The sequence below is a fragment of the Parasteatoda tepidariorum genome, chromosome 5 (genome assembly GCF_043381705.1).
Source record: "Parasteatoda tepidariorum isolate YZ-2023 chromosome 5, CAS_Ptep_4.0, whole genome shotgun sequence".
NCBI lineage: Eukaryota > Metazoa > Arthropoda > Arachnida > Araneae > Theridiidae > Parasteatoda > Parasteatoda tepidariorum.
This window is the reverse complement of record NC_092208.1, coordinates 40,084,665-40,106,780: the sequence shown is the minus strand read 5'-3', so window position 1 is coordinate 40,106,780 and position 22,116 is coordinate 40,084,665. Positions and strand designations below refer to the sequence as shown.

General features: G+C 30.3%; 1 protein-coding gene across 1 annotated transcript in view; it reads right to left on the bottom strand.

The window, feature by feature from the left end:
• Window positions 1-4,618: 4,618 nt before the first annotated feature.
• LOC107450825 (aconitate hydratase, mitochondrial) overlaps window positions 4,619-22,116 on the bottom strand; it is a 35,038-nt gene continuing 17,540 nt past the window's right edge. Inside the window, exons 12-22 of the mRNA XM_043043130.2 lie at window positions 21,205-21,296; window positions 20,891-20,996; window positions 17,735-17,892; window positions 14,828-14,901; window positions 13,053-13,237; window positions 11,553-11,758; window positions 9,424-9,521; window positions 7,370-7,463; window positions 5,707-5,839; window positions 5,494-5,615; window positions 4,619-4,848 (exon numbers count right to left, since the gene is read on the bottom strand). Of these exons, the coding sequence (XP_042899064.1) occupies window positions 4,702-4,848; window positions 5,494-5,615; window positions 5,707-5,839; window positions 7,370-7,463; window positions 9,424-9,521; window positions 11,553-11,758; window positions 13,053-13,237; window positions 14,828-14,901; window positions 17,735-17,892; window positions 20,891-20,996; window positions 21,205-21,296 (1,415 nt within the window). The 3' untranslated portion in view covers window positions 4,619-4,701. The remainder of the gene's footprint in view (window positions 4,849-5,493; window positions 5,616-5,706; window positions 5,840-7,369; window positions 7,464-9,423; window positions 9,522-11,552; window positions 11,759-13,052; window positions 13,238-14,827; window positions 14,902-17,734; window positions 17,893-20,890; window positions 20,997-21,204; window positions 21,297-22,116) is intronic.

The following is a 22,116-nucleotide window of genomic DNA, read 5'->3' as shown; positions in this document are numbered from 1 at the left end:
TATAGCCTACGTCACAGGTTGTGTTATTCCTACTAAATTTAACCCATGAACGGCATTTTCTGCGAGCCTTGGTATTTCAGATAAATAAACAAACGAAGTGTTTGATCGTTTAAATAGCTGCTCGCCAGATTTTATTGCATTATAAAGAAGCGTAATTGATATTCGATTTTTGATTAATAATTAATTTATGTGGATAGTGGCATAGAATTTAGCATTGCGTCATGGTAAATGTTATTCCTACTAAGTGGAAGTAGTTGTGTTTTTTTAATATTATAATGTCATGTTTTTAGTGCATGAATCTGAATTGAACAACCTGATAATGCTCACTCTGGTTATTGTTATCTGGTTGCTCACTACGAGCTCTTGCTCGCCGAATCTAATCAATTAAAAATGAAAACTGTTGCCAGCGCGAGAAAAGAAATATCATCGGTTTTATTGATACATACATACGTACGTATTAGCGTTTTATATAATATAGATACATTGTACACATTTTAATAAAAAATATACATATTAAACATTGGATATTTTAAAAATTTAAATCTGGTGTTTTTTAAAAATTCTTTTAGCGTTTAAAATGATCAAAACTCTGATAGAATGTAATATTTAACTATACTGCAACTAAAAGTTCACATTCAATTATTGCAAACTAATTACTGTATAAATTAAGTAATTTTTTCAATCAGACTAAAAACCTGAATGAATAACAATTTGCCAAAAGTAAATTATTCTAGAAAGAATTATTTACAAGTATACACTAATTACGTATTTAATAAGTTTTAAAATTACTTGTATTTAAATAAGTTTGTATAAAATTCCATGAGATATAATTGTAGTATATTTACTGATATTATAAAAGCAAAATTATTTTGCATACTACACTATGCACTTTAAAATATGAAAATTGTATAAAATGAAAAATTATAATTTAAAAGTTATTCTACATTTAAGCTCTAGAACGAAAAATTTTCTTTCTGTCCCTTGTTGAATTTTCTGTTTACCCTAATTTCCCCGCTCCCCACCATTATGATTCAGTGCCTGTAAAACTAAATACCTTGTTTCATTAACACTCACCCATAGCCAGTGACAGCCCTGCATTAATTAATATATAATACATAAGGCCTTTAACTATTCGCTCTCCTTTTTTGACCTTTTTCTCTTGGCTGTGGTTGGCCCCAATTATGTGTTTATTTTTATTAAAATTTGTTACCTTAACTAAAAAGAATTCAGGAATCGAGTTTTATTACCTTAAAAATGCTGAACTGTAGAGCGGGTTGTCATAAGTTGCTGGATTGGAAAATAGCGACCCGGAAGAGGAGTGGAGCAGGTCTTGAGGGGTGAAATAGAGATTTTAAGAAATGTTTCTCTTTCATTACTTTTCTCTTAAACGAGTCTTTTTTTTTTTTTTTTTTNACTTTTCTTTTTTTTTTTTTTTTTTTTCTTCAGAAAAAAAGAAGAGAGAAATCGCAAATAGTTTTTAATTTTGAAATTTCTCATAAGAGAAATAAATAGAAAATGTTTTGAGTTTAATTGTGAAAAAATACACGCTAAATGTTTTTGACATTAAGTCTTTTTTTGAAGCAAAGTTAAATGAAAAATAATGTATTTCTCACTGTAAACATTGACTTTTTAAGAATTTATTTTTTAAAATATTATGCAAATATTATATTGTAAGAAAATTGCTATTAATTTTCATAAGATTATCATCATTGTATCATAAAATATATGTTAGAGAAAATATTTCCTTTTTGTCTTTGTTCTCCAACTAAACTTATGTCTTCAAAATATTCTACTGAACATAGGGGATCTTGTTGATTGGAAATGAATAAAACAGTCCTTAAGATTCCAAAAATTTATCAGCAGCTATTTCTAGCTTTCAATTACAGCTTGGATAGTTGTGTAATTTAATTTATAAGCTTTTTCTACCTCGCAAGTCTGGACGCTATTGGCACACTCCTATTCTTATAGGCTTGACGATAAAACTCCGTAATTTCGATGTTATTTTAGACAATTCTCGTAATATCTCCGTAAATATTAAACTCGAATTTTTCAGAACTATCATTTTGTTGGCAAAAATGCCGACAGACCGAGTTTTCCATAAGAAATGCATTAAACGTTATTTCTTCTATTAATTACGTTAAAATTAAGCAATATCCTTGCATATTTTAATTGCTGTTTATTTAGGGACTGTCTGTAACATTAAGTCTCATAGCAAAAAAATACTCACAAAATTATAAACACATTTACAAATTCGTAACAATATTAACTGTTTGTTTTGTGACACATGGGCTATAATGCACTGCCACAAATCGTAAAATAGTTTTAGTCAAAGAGATTATTTTGCAGTGATGCTTGCAGTATTGCTTTCGAATTTCAAACAGTCATTAATTATTCATAATTCTAATGACATATGTTGAGGAAACATTTATATCGTATATTCATTTTCTATTTTAAAAGTAGCAAAAAATAGCTAAAATGAAAAAAGTTTGTTGTTTCTATTGACACTTGGACAAGCCAAGCTCGCCAACCCATTGGCCTTGAAAACTAAGTCAAAAATATTTGCCTTTCGTTTGACAAGAAAGCACCGCAAGGTTGAAAACACGTCTTGGCTAAGAACTCCGGATTGGTGGCAGTCCAACTCATTCATGAGGCCTTCCTCAATTTAGACATAGATCTGAAGGAGAAAGAAATTTTCTCCTGATCTTTGTATCCATGGTACTACTCGGGGACCGACCACAGGAATTTCAACTTCACGCATTTTATGAACACGTTTATCGCATATACTACCGGTATTATTTCCTGCGTTGAAGGTAAAATCTTCTAGACGAGGTTCACTTTCATAAAGTAACTTTTCAAGTTTGCACCTAGTTACTGTTATTTAGGTCTTGAAAATTCATCATTGAAATTTCTTTAATTTACAAAATCAATTATTGATAAATGTTTAAATATGAAGGATAATTTTTTTTTCCAACTACTTTTCTTGGATTTTTTATTTTAGTACAAATGTAATTCCGATAATCATGATATAATTTTCTTAGCAACTGTTAAACTTTTTTTACAATTAAAGAATACGAAAATATATTTTTGCTTGTAGCTAGAGCTTCAGAAAGAAAATATATAAAAGGGACACCAGTGTCCAATCTACGTCATATGGTACATTCACTATTGTTAGACCAATGATATCCTTAAATGCGCAATTCACAATTTTGATAATTGCAAACATTTATATACAATGAAGCAAAATTACATTAGTATGAAAATTCATTTTACAGAAATTTTTGTACAAAAATTGTGTAAAAGAAAGCAGGATACTTCTTTGTCTTGTTTCTAGAATTTAAAATTAGTATTATGGACTTTCTACTCGATACAGAGCTGTAGTCCCCAGCCCAGAATCTTAGTAATATTGTTGCGCAAGTTCGTATTTAATAAAAAAAAAGTAATTTGTGATTAGACCTCAAACACATAACAAACCAGCGCCTCTCATTAGTTTGTATGTAAGTAAACACTTTAAATTTATAAAATATTATGGGGTCGGATCTTCCCTCATTTTTTTTTTCTTTTTGAATCTTTTATGGCTTAACTTTAATTATTCGGGTACCTATTTTTTTACAATTTCTGTTTTTTTCTGGACTATTCTTTCGATCTATTGCTTGATTCACATCAGACATCTTTTGAATGATGTTATAAGGACTAAGGCTCCTCTGTAGTGGGAGCTGAACTGTCCACCATTATGGAGCAAAGAAGTTCGCTAGTTACGTAGTGTTAACATTAGCGTGAGAGTTTGAAGCTCATTTAGATACTTAAAATTATTGATATGGGTAGTGTAGCGATGGATTTGACAAACAGTATAAAAAAAAACGACTTTCTAGTGTTAAGATTTCAATCAGAGTTTGAAAGAATAGCAAAGAGTTGCTCTTGAGGTAAGTTTTTGCTCAGAAATGGCGGACGAGTCAGCCTCTCTAAATCAAGGACTCTAATAAGAACGAAAAAAGTTGTGAGTTTTCCAGTGTTAGCATATTTAAGCTCCTCATACATGACTGTGTCAACCAATGAATACCCACAAACATAGAATCATAATTAACTTTATTTTTGTCGTGGTATTGTTTTGTCCTTTCAACTGTTATTCTTCACATTTAATTGGAGGAAAAATATAAAGATTTTCATATGGAGCTATGACATTCAATAAATATGCCGGAGGAAATTTCGTAACAGAGTGAGGAGTTACATTATATTCCTGAGCTACTTCTTTTAATAATTTCGTACCCAGTATTCTTAAAAACTCGTTTTCATTGAGAATTTTTTTAAAAATTGGAATTGCATATGCCTTGCTTACGCGATTTGCCTTGCTGCTTATGGACACTTGTATGCTTACACCATGATTCAATTATAAAAGGAAAGGAGGATTTTGAACACGGGTTTTTATTTTTTGTATAATTATATGGGTAGGTTAAACTCTGGAGACATTATTAGTAAGTTAAATCATTTTTGTCTATGAAGGGAAACTTTTGGGTTATGTCAAAGGAATCGTATGTGACAAAATCTAAAAAAAAGTGACTTGATTTATAGAGTGTTACATGTAAACAGTTTTAATGTCTTGCTAACATAAATAGAAAAACACTTTTAGAATAAATATCTTTTATTTAAAAAACATACGAGACACGATTAATTAAGAATGTAAACAAGAACAACGAATTGTTCAATTTAAACAAATTGGGATGATTTCATTTCTGCCATGCGATTTAGAGCACTCCCGGCTTTGAACCATTCGATTTGCAACTTATTCATAGTGTGACTCAGAAAGATTGTCTCAATTTTTCCGTCTTCATGTTTGATTTCACATTTCACTGGCTGAAAGAGTTAAAAAAATAAAATGAATAAATGCATCAATAAAAGATAACACTCTTCAATCTAAACGAAGGGCTTCAGGTAATCAAAGAGAACATATCAAACTGCTCATTTGTATTGTTTCCGGATAATTACTATTCAAGTTTGTTGATTTTTTTCCGCTAGACAACAGCACAATACTCGGAAACATCGAATTGCATATATAACATCCACATAAAAAATACGATAATTACAGGGCTGACAACTTTCTAACTTTTCGAACGTTTTCGTCATGTTTCTCAAGTGATAAATTTATGAGTTCAAAATTTATGTTTTAATGTATGATTCTTTGTTTGTTAAACTTGATTTAAAGTTATTTTCAACATCACTATATGCAAATCATTCTCAAAAGTTCATATGAAACGTTACTTAGTTCCGGCTCTCCTGCTGTGGGGCTTTTAAAATGTTGGCAAAATTACTAAAAATTTTGAAAGTTTTAGTTTTTAATTGTGTACCATACTATAACATATTTTACAAACAGCTGTAGTAGTTGGCAGCCCTCTGTAATAACAAGAGTTATCTAGTTAGAATTTTTAGTCAGTGAGACACGTTTAAATAATAGAAGAAACGCAGTTTCATGAAAAGTACGTTGTTTTTTTAACTACTTACTTTTCCAGGAGATAAGTCATTTAATCCTAATAATGAAATTTTATCTGAAGGATGGATCTTGTCATAATCAGTAGGATCACTGAATGTTAAAGGTAATACACCTTGCTTTTTTAGATTTGTTTCTGAAAAAATAACAATTGGTGGAGCTTAACACGCATTCAATACCAAAGAATTTAATGATCCAGTATATTAAATCGTAAAAAAAAATCTTACCGTGAATTCTAGCGAAACTCTTAACAATGACAGCCCTTCCTCCAAGATGTCTTGGTTCTAAAGCAGCATGTTCCCGACTACTGCCTTCTCCATAATTTTCATCACCAATAGCCACCCATTTCACACCTTTTGCCTTAAACAGAAAGAAAGATGTTTTTTTATACAATATATGTATACAGGGCGTCCCAGGATTATTGGGACACAATTTAAGGGTAGGCAAGGGTAATCACAAGATTTCAGATTTGCATAACCCATGTTCAGGAAGGTCTTCATTCACCGCTCGGGGGTGAACTGGTTCCCTGGCCACCTTGCTCTCCAGCCTTTCTTTCATTAGGGTGCAATGGAAAGTGCTGTGTAAGCAACATCTGTGGATTCCGAAATGGCTCTGGTTGCAAGAAATGTCAGTGCTACTGTAGATATCCAACAAAATCCTGCTATATTTGAGCGAGTTCGCCAACCCATAGCCTGAAGGTATAACGCATGCGTTGCTGGAAACTTTGAACATCTTTTGTGTTATTTTCACATATTATCTACCACAGCACATGCATTATCTTTGACCAATAAATATTTCAGATGATCTTAGTTTTGTTTCGTGTACCTCACATATTACTTTCACATGACGGCGAAGACCATGGGTTGCTATACAATTCTGAATTCCTGCGATGTTCCCTATCTACTCTTAAAGTTTGTTCTAATAATCTTGGGATATCCAGTTTAAAACTTAAAAGTTAACAACATAAAAATGTGTGGCCGCCAAATAATAGTAATAATTACTCTGCAATTCCGCTACACAGAAGAATTATTAAGATGTTTTAAGAAAAATAATAATTTACATGAAATAATCCAAAAACTTAGCTGCATTAATAACACTTTGATGTTGGAATATTTCGCAAACAATTTTAATAAGTCTCTGTATATAAATAAGTGCAGATACATTAAAATTCGAAAATAATTTTCATTCCGAGCAAAGAAAATAGCACAACAATGCTCGATTTCTTTTTGAAAATTTTTGGTTTAAGTTACTAGATATGTAGTTCACTGATGATTTATTTATTTGGAAGTACAATAGATTAAACAATACATTTACTCTTTACTTTAAAACTTTTATTTATTATAAAAAATGCAAAGAATTATTTTGATGATACACATAGAAAATTAATTCTTCTCTTGGTAATTGTCCTTATATTTTTGTTTTAAACTATTAATATATTAAAACTTTAGTTTGCATAAATAAATTACCTATGTATAGGAAATATAAATTGTTAAATAGAACATGTTATGATAGCTAAGATTTCGTATTAAAAAATTATGACAGTTGTATATTTGATTTAATGCTTACATTAATACATTATCGTTTCACAATGTTGCAAACGCATATTGTAAAATTAAAATCCCATATAAAGTATTTAAAACTCGAACCTAAGGCAGTGAGAAAAGTTTTTTTCTTTTTTTCTCCAGATTCAGGTATCAGCAGGGCAGATTTGTTGGCCACTCTTACAAGGGCACCATATTAGGTGGGCCAACGATGCTCCCACAGTAGGGAGAGATAGTTCAGAGATTGAAATAACATCCAGGATTCGAACCCCAGGACCTTCCTGCTGTGAGATCAGTTCCCTGATCATTACACCGCGAGAGAAGTTTAGTTAATAGAAAAGATAATTACTTTGTAATATCGTGCTGTATCAGGTACAGAACCCCACTTTCCAGTCAGTCTATTTTTTACATTGTTTGCTTCCCCATTTTCTGAATTTATGGCTCTATATTAAAAGAAATACAATTTTTCACATTTTATTTATATTGCTAAAACAATTTTGATTAAAATGTTTTACAATAAGGGTACAACCAATAAAATTTTCTACTGTTAATATTGTAAATATAACAGTAAAAATAAGATAAACATGGATAAACATGAGTAGGTAGGTACTTTATTTACTTCGCACTAGAGCTGAACAATAGGCTGTAGGCGACGGTTTGGGAAACATCCCTGAGGATGATCCGAAGACATGCCTTCGCAATTCTGATCCTCTGCAGAGGGAGGATAAACATGAATTATTTTCGTTACTAGAACACACAGGTACGTTTCACACAAATTTTATAGCTCCACATGAGAATATGAGCTCAATGGTATACCTTCGTAAGCTTAAGATAAATAACAGCTACGGTAAAACAATAGAGATGATTTAATTAGACAGAGATTAAGTTATACTAAGGAGATAAAAATACAGTTAAAGTTAAAACATTAAATGATTAATGGTTTCCAAATATTCGTCAAATGTGGTATAGAATCATGATCATTAGCAATGGAGTTATTTTTTGTTGTAGATAATGTTGATATTCTCCCAAAATCCATGTCAACACAAGAAATATACTTGTGAAGAATACGAGGGGAAGAAAAAATCGAAAGATGAAAAAACAGAAACGAAAAAAAGAAAAGATGAAAAACAGAAGAAAAACTATAGTGGTCGAGGAGTGCAAATTAGGGTAACATGCATTCCCACGAGCTATGGAGCGGGCGGTGGTGAGGAACTAATGTTATTGACAAGGGAAGCAGCATTCATATGAATAAAACAAGATTCTAGGGCATCAAGATAACCTGATGTGAATAGAATAGAAGTAATTTTGGCATTGTCGAAATTTTCTTGCGTTTTAAACAGGTCGACTGTTATTTCCAATTTGTATATATATTTTTAAAGCGGACGAAGTTCTTTAATCAAGTAATAGAATGTTTGAGGTTCGAGAGAGTGATTTTGTATTTACCCATTCTTGAACCTCAAAGATTCTTAGAACCAAAATATCTTAGAACCTTTTCATTTTTAATTATAGAAAAAGATTTTAGAAAAACTGTACTTGTTTGTTGAATTGTATGTTGAATTGAGACTTCTATGAAAAAATATGATCCCAGAGACTTATGCATTGCGAATGAATTGGAATGATTCTTTGAAAATACGACTAGAAATCAGTTTAAAAAACGAATTAAAAACAAGTCCACTTTCAATCTTCACTATGTCAATTTTTTTTTAACCTTGCATTTTGATCTATGTTTAACATTCTTCTTTATATACATACGAGAAGGTAACTTTTTATAGAAGGTGAATCAAATAACTCATATTAGTGAATCAAATAATTTATTACATTTGATTTACTGACATCTTCATGAATTCTCATGGTTCATTGATAGAGCTCCAGTAAAAAAGTATTTATTTCAATATAGCTCTATTACCGCTTTACGTTTATATTTCTATTAATGAGGTACTATGTGTTTAAGTTTTTTGTTGTTGTCTAAGTCGGCATCGAACTGCTAACCCGATTCCGAGTTTACGACTATTAATGTTCAACGCTACATCCTTGCAATTTTGAGCCTTTCCCAGAAGTCAAGGAAACTCCTGAATCAAGCATTGGAACAAATTAGTCTTCGTGTTGGAATTTTTGATGAAACTGACCCAAAGTTTCGTTATATGGAGAGGGAGACCTCGAAAACTTCCAGCGTGGATTCTAACCCATGATACGTGGATTCTAACCCGCGTGGATAACCACTGAAGATATTTTAGATATTTTACGTCAGCGCTGTGCGTGCGGCCCGGGAGCATGATTTGCATCAACTATCCACTGCTGAAATTTGAATTTGGGACACCTCATTGGGAGATGAATGCTCTTTCCCCTGAGCCCAAGTGGCTCTATGTGTATCATTAAAGCAAAAGAAACAATTTTTCACTGTACCCAATAAACATATTGTTGGAAATATGGTCTAGATGTCCTCGATATTTCAGCCATGGTCCAGCAGCACTTATGTGATCAGTTGTACATTTTCCTTTAACCTATATGTAAAATAAAAAAACGAAACAATGATATAAAATATAATGGTAATTTCACAAATCTTCTATTAACGCTTAACATATAAAAATGGAAAGTGAAAAGAGTATTTACACATTTCTTGTTTTAAAAGCGTATTATTGGCCGAATCGCTATTACTTAACATTTTACGGATATTCAGAGTTTATGTGATGTTTTAAAAAGAAATTAAATTTCAAATTTTTTTTTAAACGATTGCTTTTTAACACAAGAACAGTATTATAACGCAAGTATTGTATTATAGTTAATTTATCTTTAATGGGCTGTCAAAGTAAATGAAATAAAAATTGTTTTCATCAACACTTGATAATTGATTGTGCATGAAACGAAAGTAGAACTATACAAGCGCAAATTCAGTAATAATACAATAGTTTCAAATACAAAAAAGTGGTAGAAACTTAATTCATTATACTAGTATAATTTCTCAATTTAACTATACATTCGTAACTACCACCATGCATTATGATATCAATAATACGTATTTTAATCGACGAGCTCGAATTCTGCCGTAACCCTCGATGTATTCTTAGAGATGCCCTTCTCTGAATTGCTTTAGCTGTCCTACTTGTGAAAGGCTTTATAAGCCTAAATTGGGCACACTAGCCTGCAAATGTATGTAATTTAACTTGTCTGATGAATTTTCGCTGAATAGGGTTTCCACTTTCACGAAAAACTTAAAAACAGGTAGTAAAATACCAAGGAATCAAAATTTTTAAACTAATTACTATCGATAAAAAATATTTGATAATTAAATATTTGTGTTACAACTGAATTCCTAGAATTGATGTGAAATTAAAGGCTGTGAAATTTGCGATGATCTCATAAAATCTTTGTCGTCAGTTTTTAAATGTTTGCCTGACTGTGGCTACCCCGCTATACTTTCAATAATAAACTGAAAGCAATAAGTTAAAAAGAGTTGTTGATTTTTATTGGTCTCTACTTTTTACACTTTTAGGCACACTTCAAAATTATTAATTAAATTGTTACAATAAACATTCAAGTTAAGAACTAATTTAAGCCTAGTTTTTTTCTCCATCATTATTATTTTGAATCTAATATGTGTTCAAGAAATTTATCTTTGATAATTGATTTAGTATAGTGTTTATGTATTTAAAATTTTTTCCAGTGTCATATGTACTATTAAAAAATATGAGACCCCCCAGCTATTCCATCTTATTTTTATTTACTTATTGACGATAAAAATTTTAATAAATGTCTATTTATGATTGTACTATACAGTAATTAATGGAAACTTAAGTTGTTGTATAAATTTCTGTTTCCCCTGTGAGAAAAGTGAGTAAAATTTTGCAAAACTAACATAATGCATGCAGATTGCATAACACTGAAATAAGATTGAAAATGCATAAAGATTGATATAAAATGCATTTAAAATAGTTTGATTTAGAAAGACACTGGAATACTTATAAAACGCTCAAGAGAAGAGCGAGTTCCCGTTAATAGTAAATAAATAAAGAAGAGGAGAGTTAAGTTTAAATTACATAAGTGCCTCTGATTTTACCGACTCTGTTAATCCGCGAAAATATATTAATAATCTTTGTTTTCAAGTTAATTATTTCAAAGCCATACCTAATATTTTTACTTCTTTTAACATTAAGAAGTTCGATCTCCTATAATCTAAAGATGAAACAACATATACACTGACATGAAAAACACGATTTTAAAAATACAGGTATATAGGAAAATATTAGAACAGAGTCATAGGATATATTATAGTAAACCATTGTCAGGAGTCATTGTGTAGAGTTAGCATTAATCGCACAAATGCAATAACTGCTAAATTAGCAGTTTCTTAGAAACTCCAGAAACAGGGGTAAATAATAATAATGATGACTAGGTTTTTCTTTTAAAAAGTTAAAAACCGAAATCTTTTAGGTGATGGACAGGTTATGATTTGAAAAAGTACAAAAAGTGAATAAATTAGAAGACGATATAAATTGTGTCCTGAGTAATTTGCCAATAATTTTAACCTTACTTACTTTAATGAGCACTAACATATCTTCTAAATCTTTTCCATCCCATTTATCAAAAGGAGACAAAAGCTGCAATCTTTGGCTTTTGGGATCAACATCAACTTGAATAGAGGAACCATCACCTGGAGGAGGTTGAAATTTTACATCTTTCTGATTGAAGCCATTGACAGGCAGTTCTTCACCTCTCGGTTCTTCAAGCATAAATTTCTCACCTAATTTTTTTTAATAATAAAAAGTAGGATTTTTTTAAACATGCGAAATTTGAATTGAAATGTTATTAATCTATCACAAATAATTAAATTTGTTAAAATGAAGTATGCTTGCTAAAAATGTTGAAATGAAATACGCATGTTAAAAAAGTACATGATGAATAAATAAATAGCAATTGTAATAAATGAATGCTTACATTTAGCAATAGTAATAAATGAATGCAGTAACAAAATCATTTATATAAAATCATTTTGAATGTTTATTAATATTTATTACTATTTGCTCCAAAAACACTGATTAATTATGACTTAAACTTAACAAATCAGCGCTCAATATCTTTTTTTTAAAAAAAATAAATCGCTCAATATCTTTACTATATAAACATGCGAAATTTGAATTAAAATTTCATTAATTTATTACCAATAATTTAATTTGTTGAAATGAAGCATTCATGTTAAAAAAGTACACATTGTAATAAATAAATAGGAATAATAATAAATAAATACTAAAAATCATTTTTATAAAATCAGTTTGAGTTTTTATTTCCTTTTATAATACTTACACCAAAAACATTGACTAATTATGACTTAAATTTAGCCAATTAGCGCTCAATATTTTTTGCAATAAATCGCTTAATATCTCTACTTTATAAGCATGCGAAATTTGAAGCAATGATATTAATCCATCGCAAATAGTTTATGACTTAAGCTTAAAGCAATAGGACCTCATTATAATTTTTTTTATTTTCTCCTTTTGAAAGATGTAAATAATTACACTACTACTTTATTTTTAATTTGCTTTTGCAGAAAGTAAATAAACGAAAAATAAATAAAAACGTTTCTTTAAACCTTGTTCTAGTTAATTTATGCTTTAAAATCATGCCGTGGTTAATTTCTTTTCAGATCTAAAATAGTAACTAATAAGTCAAGATTCCGTTTAATTTAAATCTAAATATTCAACCGTATTTTTTTCTTCATAATTTTTTTTTTCAATGCTGGTCTTAAAATTTGTAATTAATAAATGCATAGCTACTCAAATCTATGTTCGTTGAAAAAGTTTTCCCTCAGTAATTATTTTATACATTCGAAATATTTGTGTTTAAACTTTATTTTTTATCCAAATATGTCTTTGGAAATTTTTTTTAGCCATCATCCCGGATTAATAACCCTGACATTATAATCAGCAATTATGCTTTTAAATATTGCCAGGAGTCTAAAATAAATTAATGTATACAACTCTAGTGAAAAATTAGGATATACAAATGTAGAAAATGATAACATTAAAAATTTTTCTTACCTTTAGAGTTAGTAAGCTTATCTGTCAAGGGATTAAAGTCCAATGTACCAGCAGCAGAGAGAGCAACCACCATTTCCGGTGAAGTTACAAAAGCATGAGTCTCTGGATTGGCATCATTCCTGGCAGTAAAATTACGGTTGTAGGAAGAAACTATGGTATTTTTTTCTCCCTTCTTGATATCCTTCCTATTAAATCAAAACAGTAATTAAGTAACAACTGAGGGTCATGAGTACATACATATTATTTAGAGTCCTTGTAAAACAGAAGAGGAAATAAACAATATAGTATCTAATAAGAGTCACAAATAGTTGTATAACAGACAATGTCAGTGTCTGTTATAAAATGATGATATGTGCATTAAGTAAATAGTTTAAAATAACTCCCAATAACATGTGCATTAAGTAAATAGTTTATAATGATAGCTGATAAAACAGTTTGGTAATATCTGTCATACCGGTGACTTTGTAAAGAGCTTCATCATAATTATGAACACTCGTCTTAGTTATGTTATTCTTGATGAAAATAAAGTTACTTAGAGCCTCCAAGTACCATCTCACGGAGTAAGAAGCTGTCCATAATCTCTAATAGAAAGATTTAGCATTTTCATATCTAAATACCAGCACATACGCCTTGAACTGCGCATAACCGCAATGCAGATTCGGTAATAGCTGTCAAAGCGGTGGTTTTGTAAAAAGCTTCATCACATCTTGAGCACCCATCTTAGAATTAGTAGATACTGTTAATCTTGAAGATAATAAAGATATTTAGAACTTTCCCACGGAATTCAGAGCTTGCCTGAATCTCTCATTGGCAGCATTTCACGTGCATTTAACATATTCACGTACTATTCTCACACGTTCCTCTTGAACTAACTGAGCATGACAGCAATATAGATTCCTCTTATTACGCTTGCTGCGTTACTCCAGAACATTCGTATATAAGTGTGCTGGATGATACGTATAAGCGTTATATCTTTCAAATAGTGTGGCGAAAAGTAATTTTTAAGACTAATATTATAGTAATATAACTGCAATAGAAAAAAGATTGAATTTTGAAATTTTATCAGCCCTTTGCACTTGAGGGTGTTTTCCGACACCTAGCACTCTAAATGTTAAAGTTTTTGCACTTTAATATTTATTAACCACTTTATATAATCGTCTCTGTGTGTTATATGGTAATTGTGGAAACTATGTGCATTTTCTTGAAAAACTTCAGTGACTTAGTACTTTATAATCGGCCCAATTCTGAGTTCACAACAATCAAAGCTCCGTAGCCTTGTAATTTTGAACCTAATCTAGAAGGCCTCCTGGATCAAGTATTCGGAAAAACTAGCCTACGTATGGGATTTTTTCGAAGAAAAGAGCCCTTATTTGCGTTACATGGAGAGGAAAAGCACGGTAACCTCTCACGGTTAACTAGGCGGGAAGGAAATTCTAACCCATAATCCGTCTACAGCTGAGGATATTTTTACGTCAGAACTGCAGTCGGTGCGAGCCGTATGTGCTATTTGTATCAGCCAGTAATATTTATTGCATTATGGTTGATACAGCAATTGTATCAACCATCGCTGGAATTCGAACGTGGCACCACATTGGGAGCCGAACGCTCTTTCCCCTGAGCCGCCACGACTCTCTTCTTTTTTTCATTTTATTTTGTAACCCTCATCCAGCGGCTAACCCGATTCTGAGTTCGTGACTATCTATGTTTAACTTTGTAGCCTTGTAATTTTGAATCTAACCCAGAAGACAAGGGGATGTGTAAAGGGAATGACTTACCTATCCCACTGCCCGATGCAAGGACCACAAGCACTAGCCAGAAAGACGCCGCCAAAGTCTTTTAATGCTTCTGCCTGAAATTTCATAATGCGAATTTCGAAAATGGTAATTCATTCGATTCAGACTTATTCAATTACATTCTGTAATTGGAATGAGTCAAAGAACATAAATGATTCAGAAACAAAATGAAGATAAGAGCAGTTTGTTTTAATATATCTTACAAAACAATAAAAAACTGCAGTGAAATCTTCGAATGGATTAAATAATAATATTTTTTAAGATTAAAGAATTAAGAAAGGAGGCTAAAAGAAATTAAAATTCTTTCAATAGTAAAAATATCAATCTGAAAAATAAATTAACTTATAATTTAAAGCTTTAAATATCTAACCATGATTTTTTAAAAGAAAAATTTCAGAGCAACTCACTGTTATTTTTATTAACTAATTTTTGTAAAAAACAACTGTGGCATTAGTATTAAATTTTGTCAGCAACTCAAAATTGTATTTGAGGTCAAAGGTTCTAACTTCATTCTAATGACATGATTACAAAGCTTCCAACTCTAACCATAATTACGAATTAAACAAAGGATAGGGTATTTTTTCTGTTATATAGACTAAAGCGAAAAACCACGTGATTGAACGCAAAGCAACGTAAACCAAATATTATGATCTTTGTTTTTTACTTTAGTCATAATTGAATAACCTAAATAGTTCAGTTCTCCCTCAAAATCATTATAAAGGTGAATAAATTATAGTCAGAAAGCCGTGTTCCATGTTTTTAAAATATAATTATTAAACATTCCAGATCACCACATAAATTTGATAACTCAGATACATATATTTCTATTATAGATAAGTGTAAATCTTTGGTATTTAAGTTGGTGCAAAACTAGGAAAATTTCCTCTTCTTTGCTGATGAGAAATGGCATTTAAAGAAATTTTGAATGACCCTTGGACGCCTTGAAATACCTACAATTTTTAAAATGATGGTCTATGCCAATCAAATATTATATAAAATATTCTTATGAATTCTAATGAATTATAAATATTCTTATGAATTCTAATGAATTTTAAATATTCTTATGAATTCTAATCAATTATAAATATTCTTATGAATTCTAATCAATTATAAATATTCTAATGAATCATTCTAAGAATTAAGATAATTCCCAGGAAAACTTTTCCACCTAAATGATATTTAAATCGAGTCTTAATTGGTTGCTCTTGACGTGGTAGATCTTGATGTGAGACTACTCTTAGTTTATTTTCAGAATCTTAGTCAAAATTAAATTATTAAGCAAACAAAGAAACATGATAAAAAAAACGAAACCGAAACTTGTATAATGATGTTAGTATTATCATAAACCAGCTGCAAATTCGTTCTGTAATAATTTCCAATTCTGGTTTAAAAATTAAATGTGGAAAATGCCCCACCTACATGTCAATACTTGGTTATCTTAAAGTATTGGGGTAATTAAGAAACAAGATGCTAAATTTCAATTCATTCAATCAAAAATTCAATTGAAAAATTTTACGACAACTTTTTAAATTTGTTAGAAACAGTACAAAGCTGTAACTATATAGAAATAATCAATGTATAATTAAACGGGAGTATAAAGTTGAGTAAAAATTAGTGGGAGTAGAGCGGGAGTGGGAGTAAAAATTATATATAAGTCTGCAAATTTAAAAACATCGTATACATGTATATAATATGTTAATCAGTTCGTAGGAATTAGAATTTATAAGATTTTTAAAATAAAAGGAGNTTGAATGACCCTTGGATACTTTAAAATATCTACAATTTTTAAAATGATGGTCTATGCAAATAAAATATTCTTATGAACTCTAATGAATTATAAATATTCTTATGAATTCTAATTAATTATAAATATTCTTATGAATCATTCTAAGAATTTTTAAGATAATTCCCAGGAAAACTTTTCCACCTAAATGATTATTAAATCGAGTCCTAATTGGTTCTTCTTGACGTGGTAGGTCCTGATGTGTGACTACTCTTATTTTATTTTCAGAATCTTTGACAAAATTAAATTAATAAGCAATGAAAGAAATATGATAAAAAAAACAAAACTTGTATAATGATGTTAGTTTTATCATAAACCAGCTGCAAATTCGTTCAGTAATAATTTCCAATTCAGGTTTAAAAATTAAATGTTGAAAATGTCCCACCTACACGTCAATACTTGGTTATCTTAAAGTATTGAGGCAATTAAGAAGCAAGATACTAAAAACTATTCATTCAATCAAAAATTCAATTGAAAAATTTCACTACAACTTTTTAAATTTGTTAGAAACAGTACAAAGCTGTAATTATATAGAAATAATCAATGTATAATTAAACGGGAGTATAAAGTTTAGATAAAAAAAATGTAAGTCTGCAAATTTAAAAACATCGTATACATGTATTAATATGTTAATCAGTTCGTAGGAATTGGAATTTATAAGGTTTTTAAAATAAAAGGAGAGGAAGTCTAGGATTCTTTTCGTTAATGCAGAATTATAAATTCAGTTTAGTTATTTTGTGATAGGTTCTGCAGCAAATTGAAATAAAAGTCGAACATAACTACATAATTTTTATTTCTGAAAAATAGGGTAAGCGGTAGTTAATGGTTGTGTAAGCTATTAAATGGGAAGGACAGTTCTCAAACTTTATCATCAAACTTTAAAAAACTGCTTTGATTGTATTTAACATCTAAATATTTATTAAAATTTGTTGATGGCCATTGATTCCTTTGTTACAGAAAAATAAAATTATTTTTCCATTAGTGTGTTATGTATCGGTCTTGTTTCGGGTTATTAATATCTTATAATGTAATGATCTACGAAAAAAAAATATTGGGTAAAATAGTTCTCACAATTATAAAGTTGATAAAAAAACTGTCATTCATACCTGTCCATCTCTTTCGATTGTATCTTTTATCTGAAGTGATCCCGGAGTGACGTAAAACTTGGATTTTGCCTTTATTCCTTGCTCAAGGATTTGTTTGGCTACAGATGCAGCTCTCGACATATCTTCATAGCTACTGTTTGTGCAACTTCCGATAAGTCCTAAAATTCAGTAGAAAAAAATACGGCTAAGATACAAAGAAGCTCATAAAGCAATCATGTTACAGAAAAAAATTATAATAAGCAATGATAAAGTAAAATTGTTATTATCACCTTGGTTCAATTCAGTTTCCAGGAACTAGAATTCGGTTCAATTAATGATATTTATGGATGAGTGCGTGTCGTAGCATGATTTAGACCGGCGGTTTCAAATTTTTTTCAGCTACGGAACCCTAAATAATCAACCTTTTTTCGGTGAAACCCCGACTTTATAAATAATGTTTATTACGGTAATTGCCAACGTTATAACCTATAAAAGACTTTTTTTTAAATACTTAGTTAGAGTTATAAAGATTTTTAATTGTTTTATTAATAGTAATCAGAAATTATGTTTTATGTTGGCAGTTGCTACATCTGGTCTACTTATGAATTTGTTTTTGGTGTATTTACCTTAGCTGAAAATGAATGAAATAAGACAAATTATAGGTTACTTCGAAATGAAAGCTTAAAAAATCTGCTATAAGCGTTGATAATGGTTATTAGGGAAGCATATTTCTTTATTAACACTGGATTGCCTAGTTAAGTCGTTTTGACTGCTTTTTAATTTCAATTAGAAAAAGCAATGTATATAACGACACAATTTCTTAGAATATTGTGACTTTTTGCACAACATATAATTTTATTTTATTCTTTTATTTCAAGAATAAAATTATTCCTCGTGCACCACTGAAAAAGTACAACACGAGGCTAAGTATGTATGGTAGCAAACAATGTAGGTTTTTTAAACAGAAATACATACTAAAAGGACATGTAAAATTTGGAAAAGAAAAATAATAATAATCGAAAAAATAATAAAAAATAAAAAACATATACAAAAAGGAAGAAAAAAAAATTTAAAATAGTACACAAAACGAAGGGATTTATAAAGTTGCATTAAAAACTGAATCAATGAATTTGCAGAAAAGTTTGAAGATGGTTTTGTTTTCTACAAAAGTGCGAAGAGGGGGAGGAAAGTTAATATTGAGCGAATTTAAAGCAATTATTAAGTTTTTTTCTATTTTCTCAAAATGTGAGCATTTTACAATAAAATGCTCAACGTCTTGTGTTTCTCCAATATTGCAATCACACAGATCACTGGAACTTAAGCCAAATCTTTTCAAATATGCCTTGAAGTTGCCGTGTCCAGTGAGAAACTGTGTCACATGAAAGTTGCAGAAAAAATGTTGGTTTTTAAGTCTTTGATTAGCAGATGGAACGAAGAGTTAAAGCATTTGTAGAAGCTTGATATTCTTCGTTCCACACAGTTTGAACTTTATACCTCGCTGAAAGTCCAAAAAAAGATTTTGGGGGACTTATATCACAAATGGAATCAAGATTAGTCGCCTGTTTCGCCAGAAAGCCAGCTCTTTCATTACCCAGAACACCGGAGTGGCCTCGTACATGTGAAAAGAGCACAGATTTACCCTCGGATTGGAGTTCATTTAAAATAATCTGCGAATTAACAATAATTCTATTAAATGAAGTGATACATTTAAGTGCAAATAAGGATGAAAGGGAATCTGAACAGATGAGGAATTTTGATGAAAGATGAGTTCTTTGAGATCCATTTAATAGAGTGGTAAAGACACAAAAACTCAGCTTGGGAAACACTGCAGTCATCAGGAATTCTAATTAAGTGGCTCTCCAATTCTATATTATTATAAAAGATCACAAAAGCCAGCCCAACTCTGTTATTTAATTTACTTCCGTCTGTATAGCAAGCGACCGGAAAATCACTTTCAATACTATTGCAGAATTTAATGATATCAATTGATTTTCGACTACCTGGATGTGGAAGATTATTAATATTTACAAATAACTTGTTATGTTACTGTAAATAAATATAAAAAATATCAAGAATTAATTTTGAACAAATTTCTTTACACATTATTCTTCCACAATCCAGTCATTTTTACTATTTTTGGGCAATATAGGTATATACTACGTTTCAGTCTTTCCAGTGTTAAATATATTAGTTGCTTTATTTTGTTTTGAAAAGCGCAGTGGGAAAAACTAGAGCAATGTCTTATAAAAATTTATTCTTTTCTTAGTTTGCTTAATATATTATTATTTGAAAGACTATATTTTCTTTTAAAAAATACCATTTCTATTTTTTGGCATTTTACTTGAAATAATTTCACGAAGGCAACAGAAAGATTAAATAAATTATGAATTATAAGTTGGATCTAAATATAATCTGAGGTTTCAAACTCATCACGGGTTATAAAAAGTGCTAACTCGTGGAACCCCTTTAAATATTCCATGGAACCTTAGAGTTCTGTGGAACACCATTTGGTAACCATTGCATGGTAGCGGTACATATAGTAAAGAAAGAAACTAATACTGTTGGGTTAACATTTGAGATTTTAACTCAGCTGCAATCAAAAGACAAGGGGAACTTCTGGATTAAGTATTGGAAGAAAATTTGTCTTCGTGGAGAACTTTTTGATGGAAATAACCCACCTTTAAGTTACACAGAGAGGAAAACCATGGAAAAAAAACCCACGGTTAGCATGACCGCAAGGGGACTATAACTCCTGATCCGTCTACCACGAAGGATAGTTTAGTTTACGATAGCACTGTGGTTGGTGTGAGCCATGTGCAGAATTCGTTTCGATCAGTCATCGATGGGATTCGAAATCGGGTCACCTCACTGGGAGGCGGCACTCTGTCCTCTAAGCTATTATGGCTTAGATATTATTGAATAATGAAATATCTATAACTGGTACAGTGATTAAAAACGCCAAGTGTATGCATCCTTTGTATCCAGGTGAACCAACTGAGATATCAAGGTACAATAGCTTTATTAACCATCCATTAGTATGTGGCGTTAGCTTATACTTTGTCTTGTAACTTTTAACAAGCACGATACATGTTTTGACGTATTTCAAATAGATTTTGATGGTGCAGTTAAATTTAAGCATTAGGTTCTGCATTAGTCAATTGCCAAAAAGAAACTTACCAACTGCAACATCTGTCGGCCAATCATTCCTCTTAGCATTTTTCCCCAATTGAGATATCGTATGTCCAAGATCGGGAGAAAATGGTCCATTTACGTGGGGTTCCAACTGTAAACAATTTTTAATATATAGGGTAAACTTTGGACCAATTTTATTTCTTATATTTTTTATGTAGAAAGTAATAATTTTAAATTTCATGAGAAATACGCAATAAATTTGTTTATTAATTTAATTTAATTGCAGTTAATCGCAGAAATTTCTTTAACTTACAAAATTTCTTCACACTTAATTAAAAACATTAGGTTAAAACACTTACTTCATCGAGGTTGATTTCTATCACTTTGTCATATTCACATCCTGGATCTGGTGTTAATAGATCGTAGTACTGATCTGATAAATTTGCTATTTCTGAAAGAAGAGAGTTATTGATCGTAAAAAGTTTATTATATGTTATAAAGTTACTTACTTTATATAACATGCTGTTATAGCTTTTTAAAAGCTGTTATATAAAAGCTGTTATAACATGCTGTTATTATTTTTTTTTCTTCCAAATTTTATGTCAATAAATGCGTTTCTTCTATAAAACACAACGTAAAACGTTTTGGATTATCATACTAAGCCTTTAACTAAAATACAGATACAGAATCTAGTGTCTTTAGAGTAGACAATATTTAAAATTAAGTGATTGCTAAACCAGATAAATATACACTTGCTTTGATTAGTAATTTACTAAAACTTTACTTTTGGCTGACCATCTAATAGAAGCCATATATTTGAAAAAATGTCAACTTGAAAACTTTTTGACGGCGTTCCTACGGGTCTTAAAAAAATTAATGTGGTGCATGACATCTTGAGCTGATAGGGGCGCTTTCCTCTCATGAACCAGTTGTTCGTGGGCCTTTGAACTTACACTTTTATTTTTCTAAAATATTTTAACTTCGCATGTTAGTTTTATGTTACTATTAGTAATTGTCGAGAGTTCCATTAAAATAAGCTCAGAAATGTTTTCTTTATCGTAATTTAATGACTAGGAGAGATTGTCCAGTTAGTCGCCAAATAATTAAATTATGATAAAAGTTACGATTGTACTTATCTGAAAGCAGTTTTTGAGAATAATTATTAGAAAACAAAAAATAACAAATAATTAAAAATTATATAAATAAAAGGACCTGATGTTCAAAACGATGAAACAGTTTACAATAGGTAAGCGCCATTAAAATTTAATCCT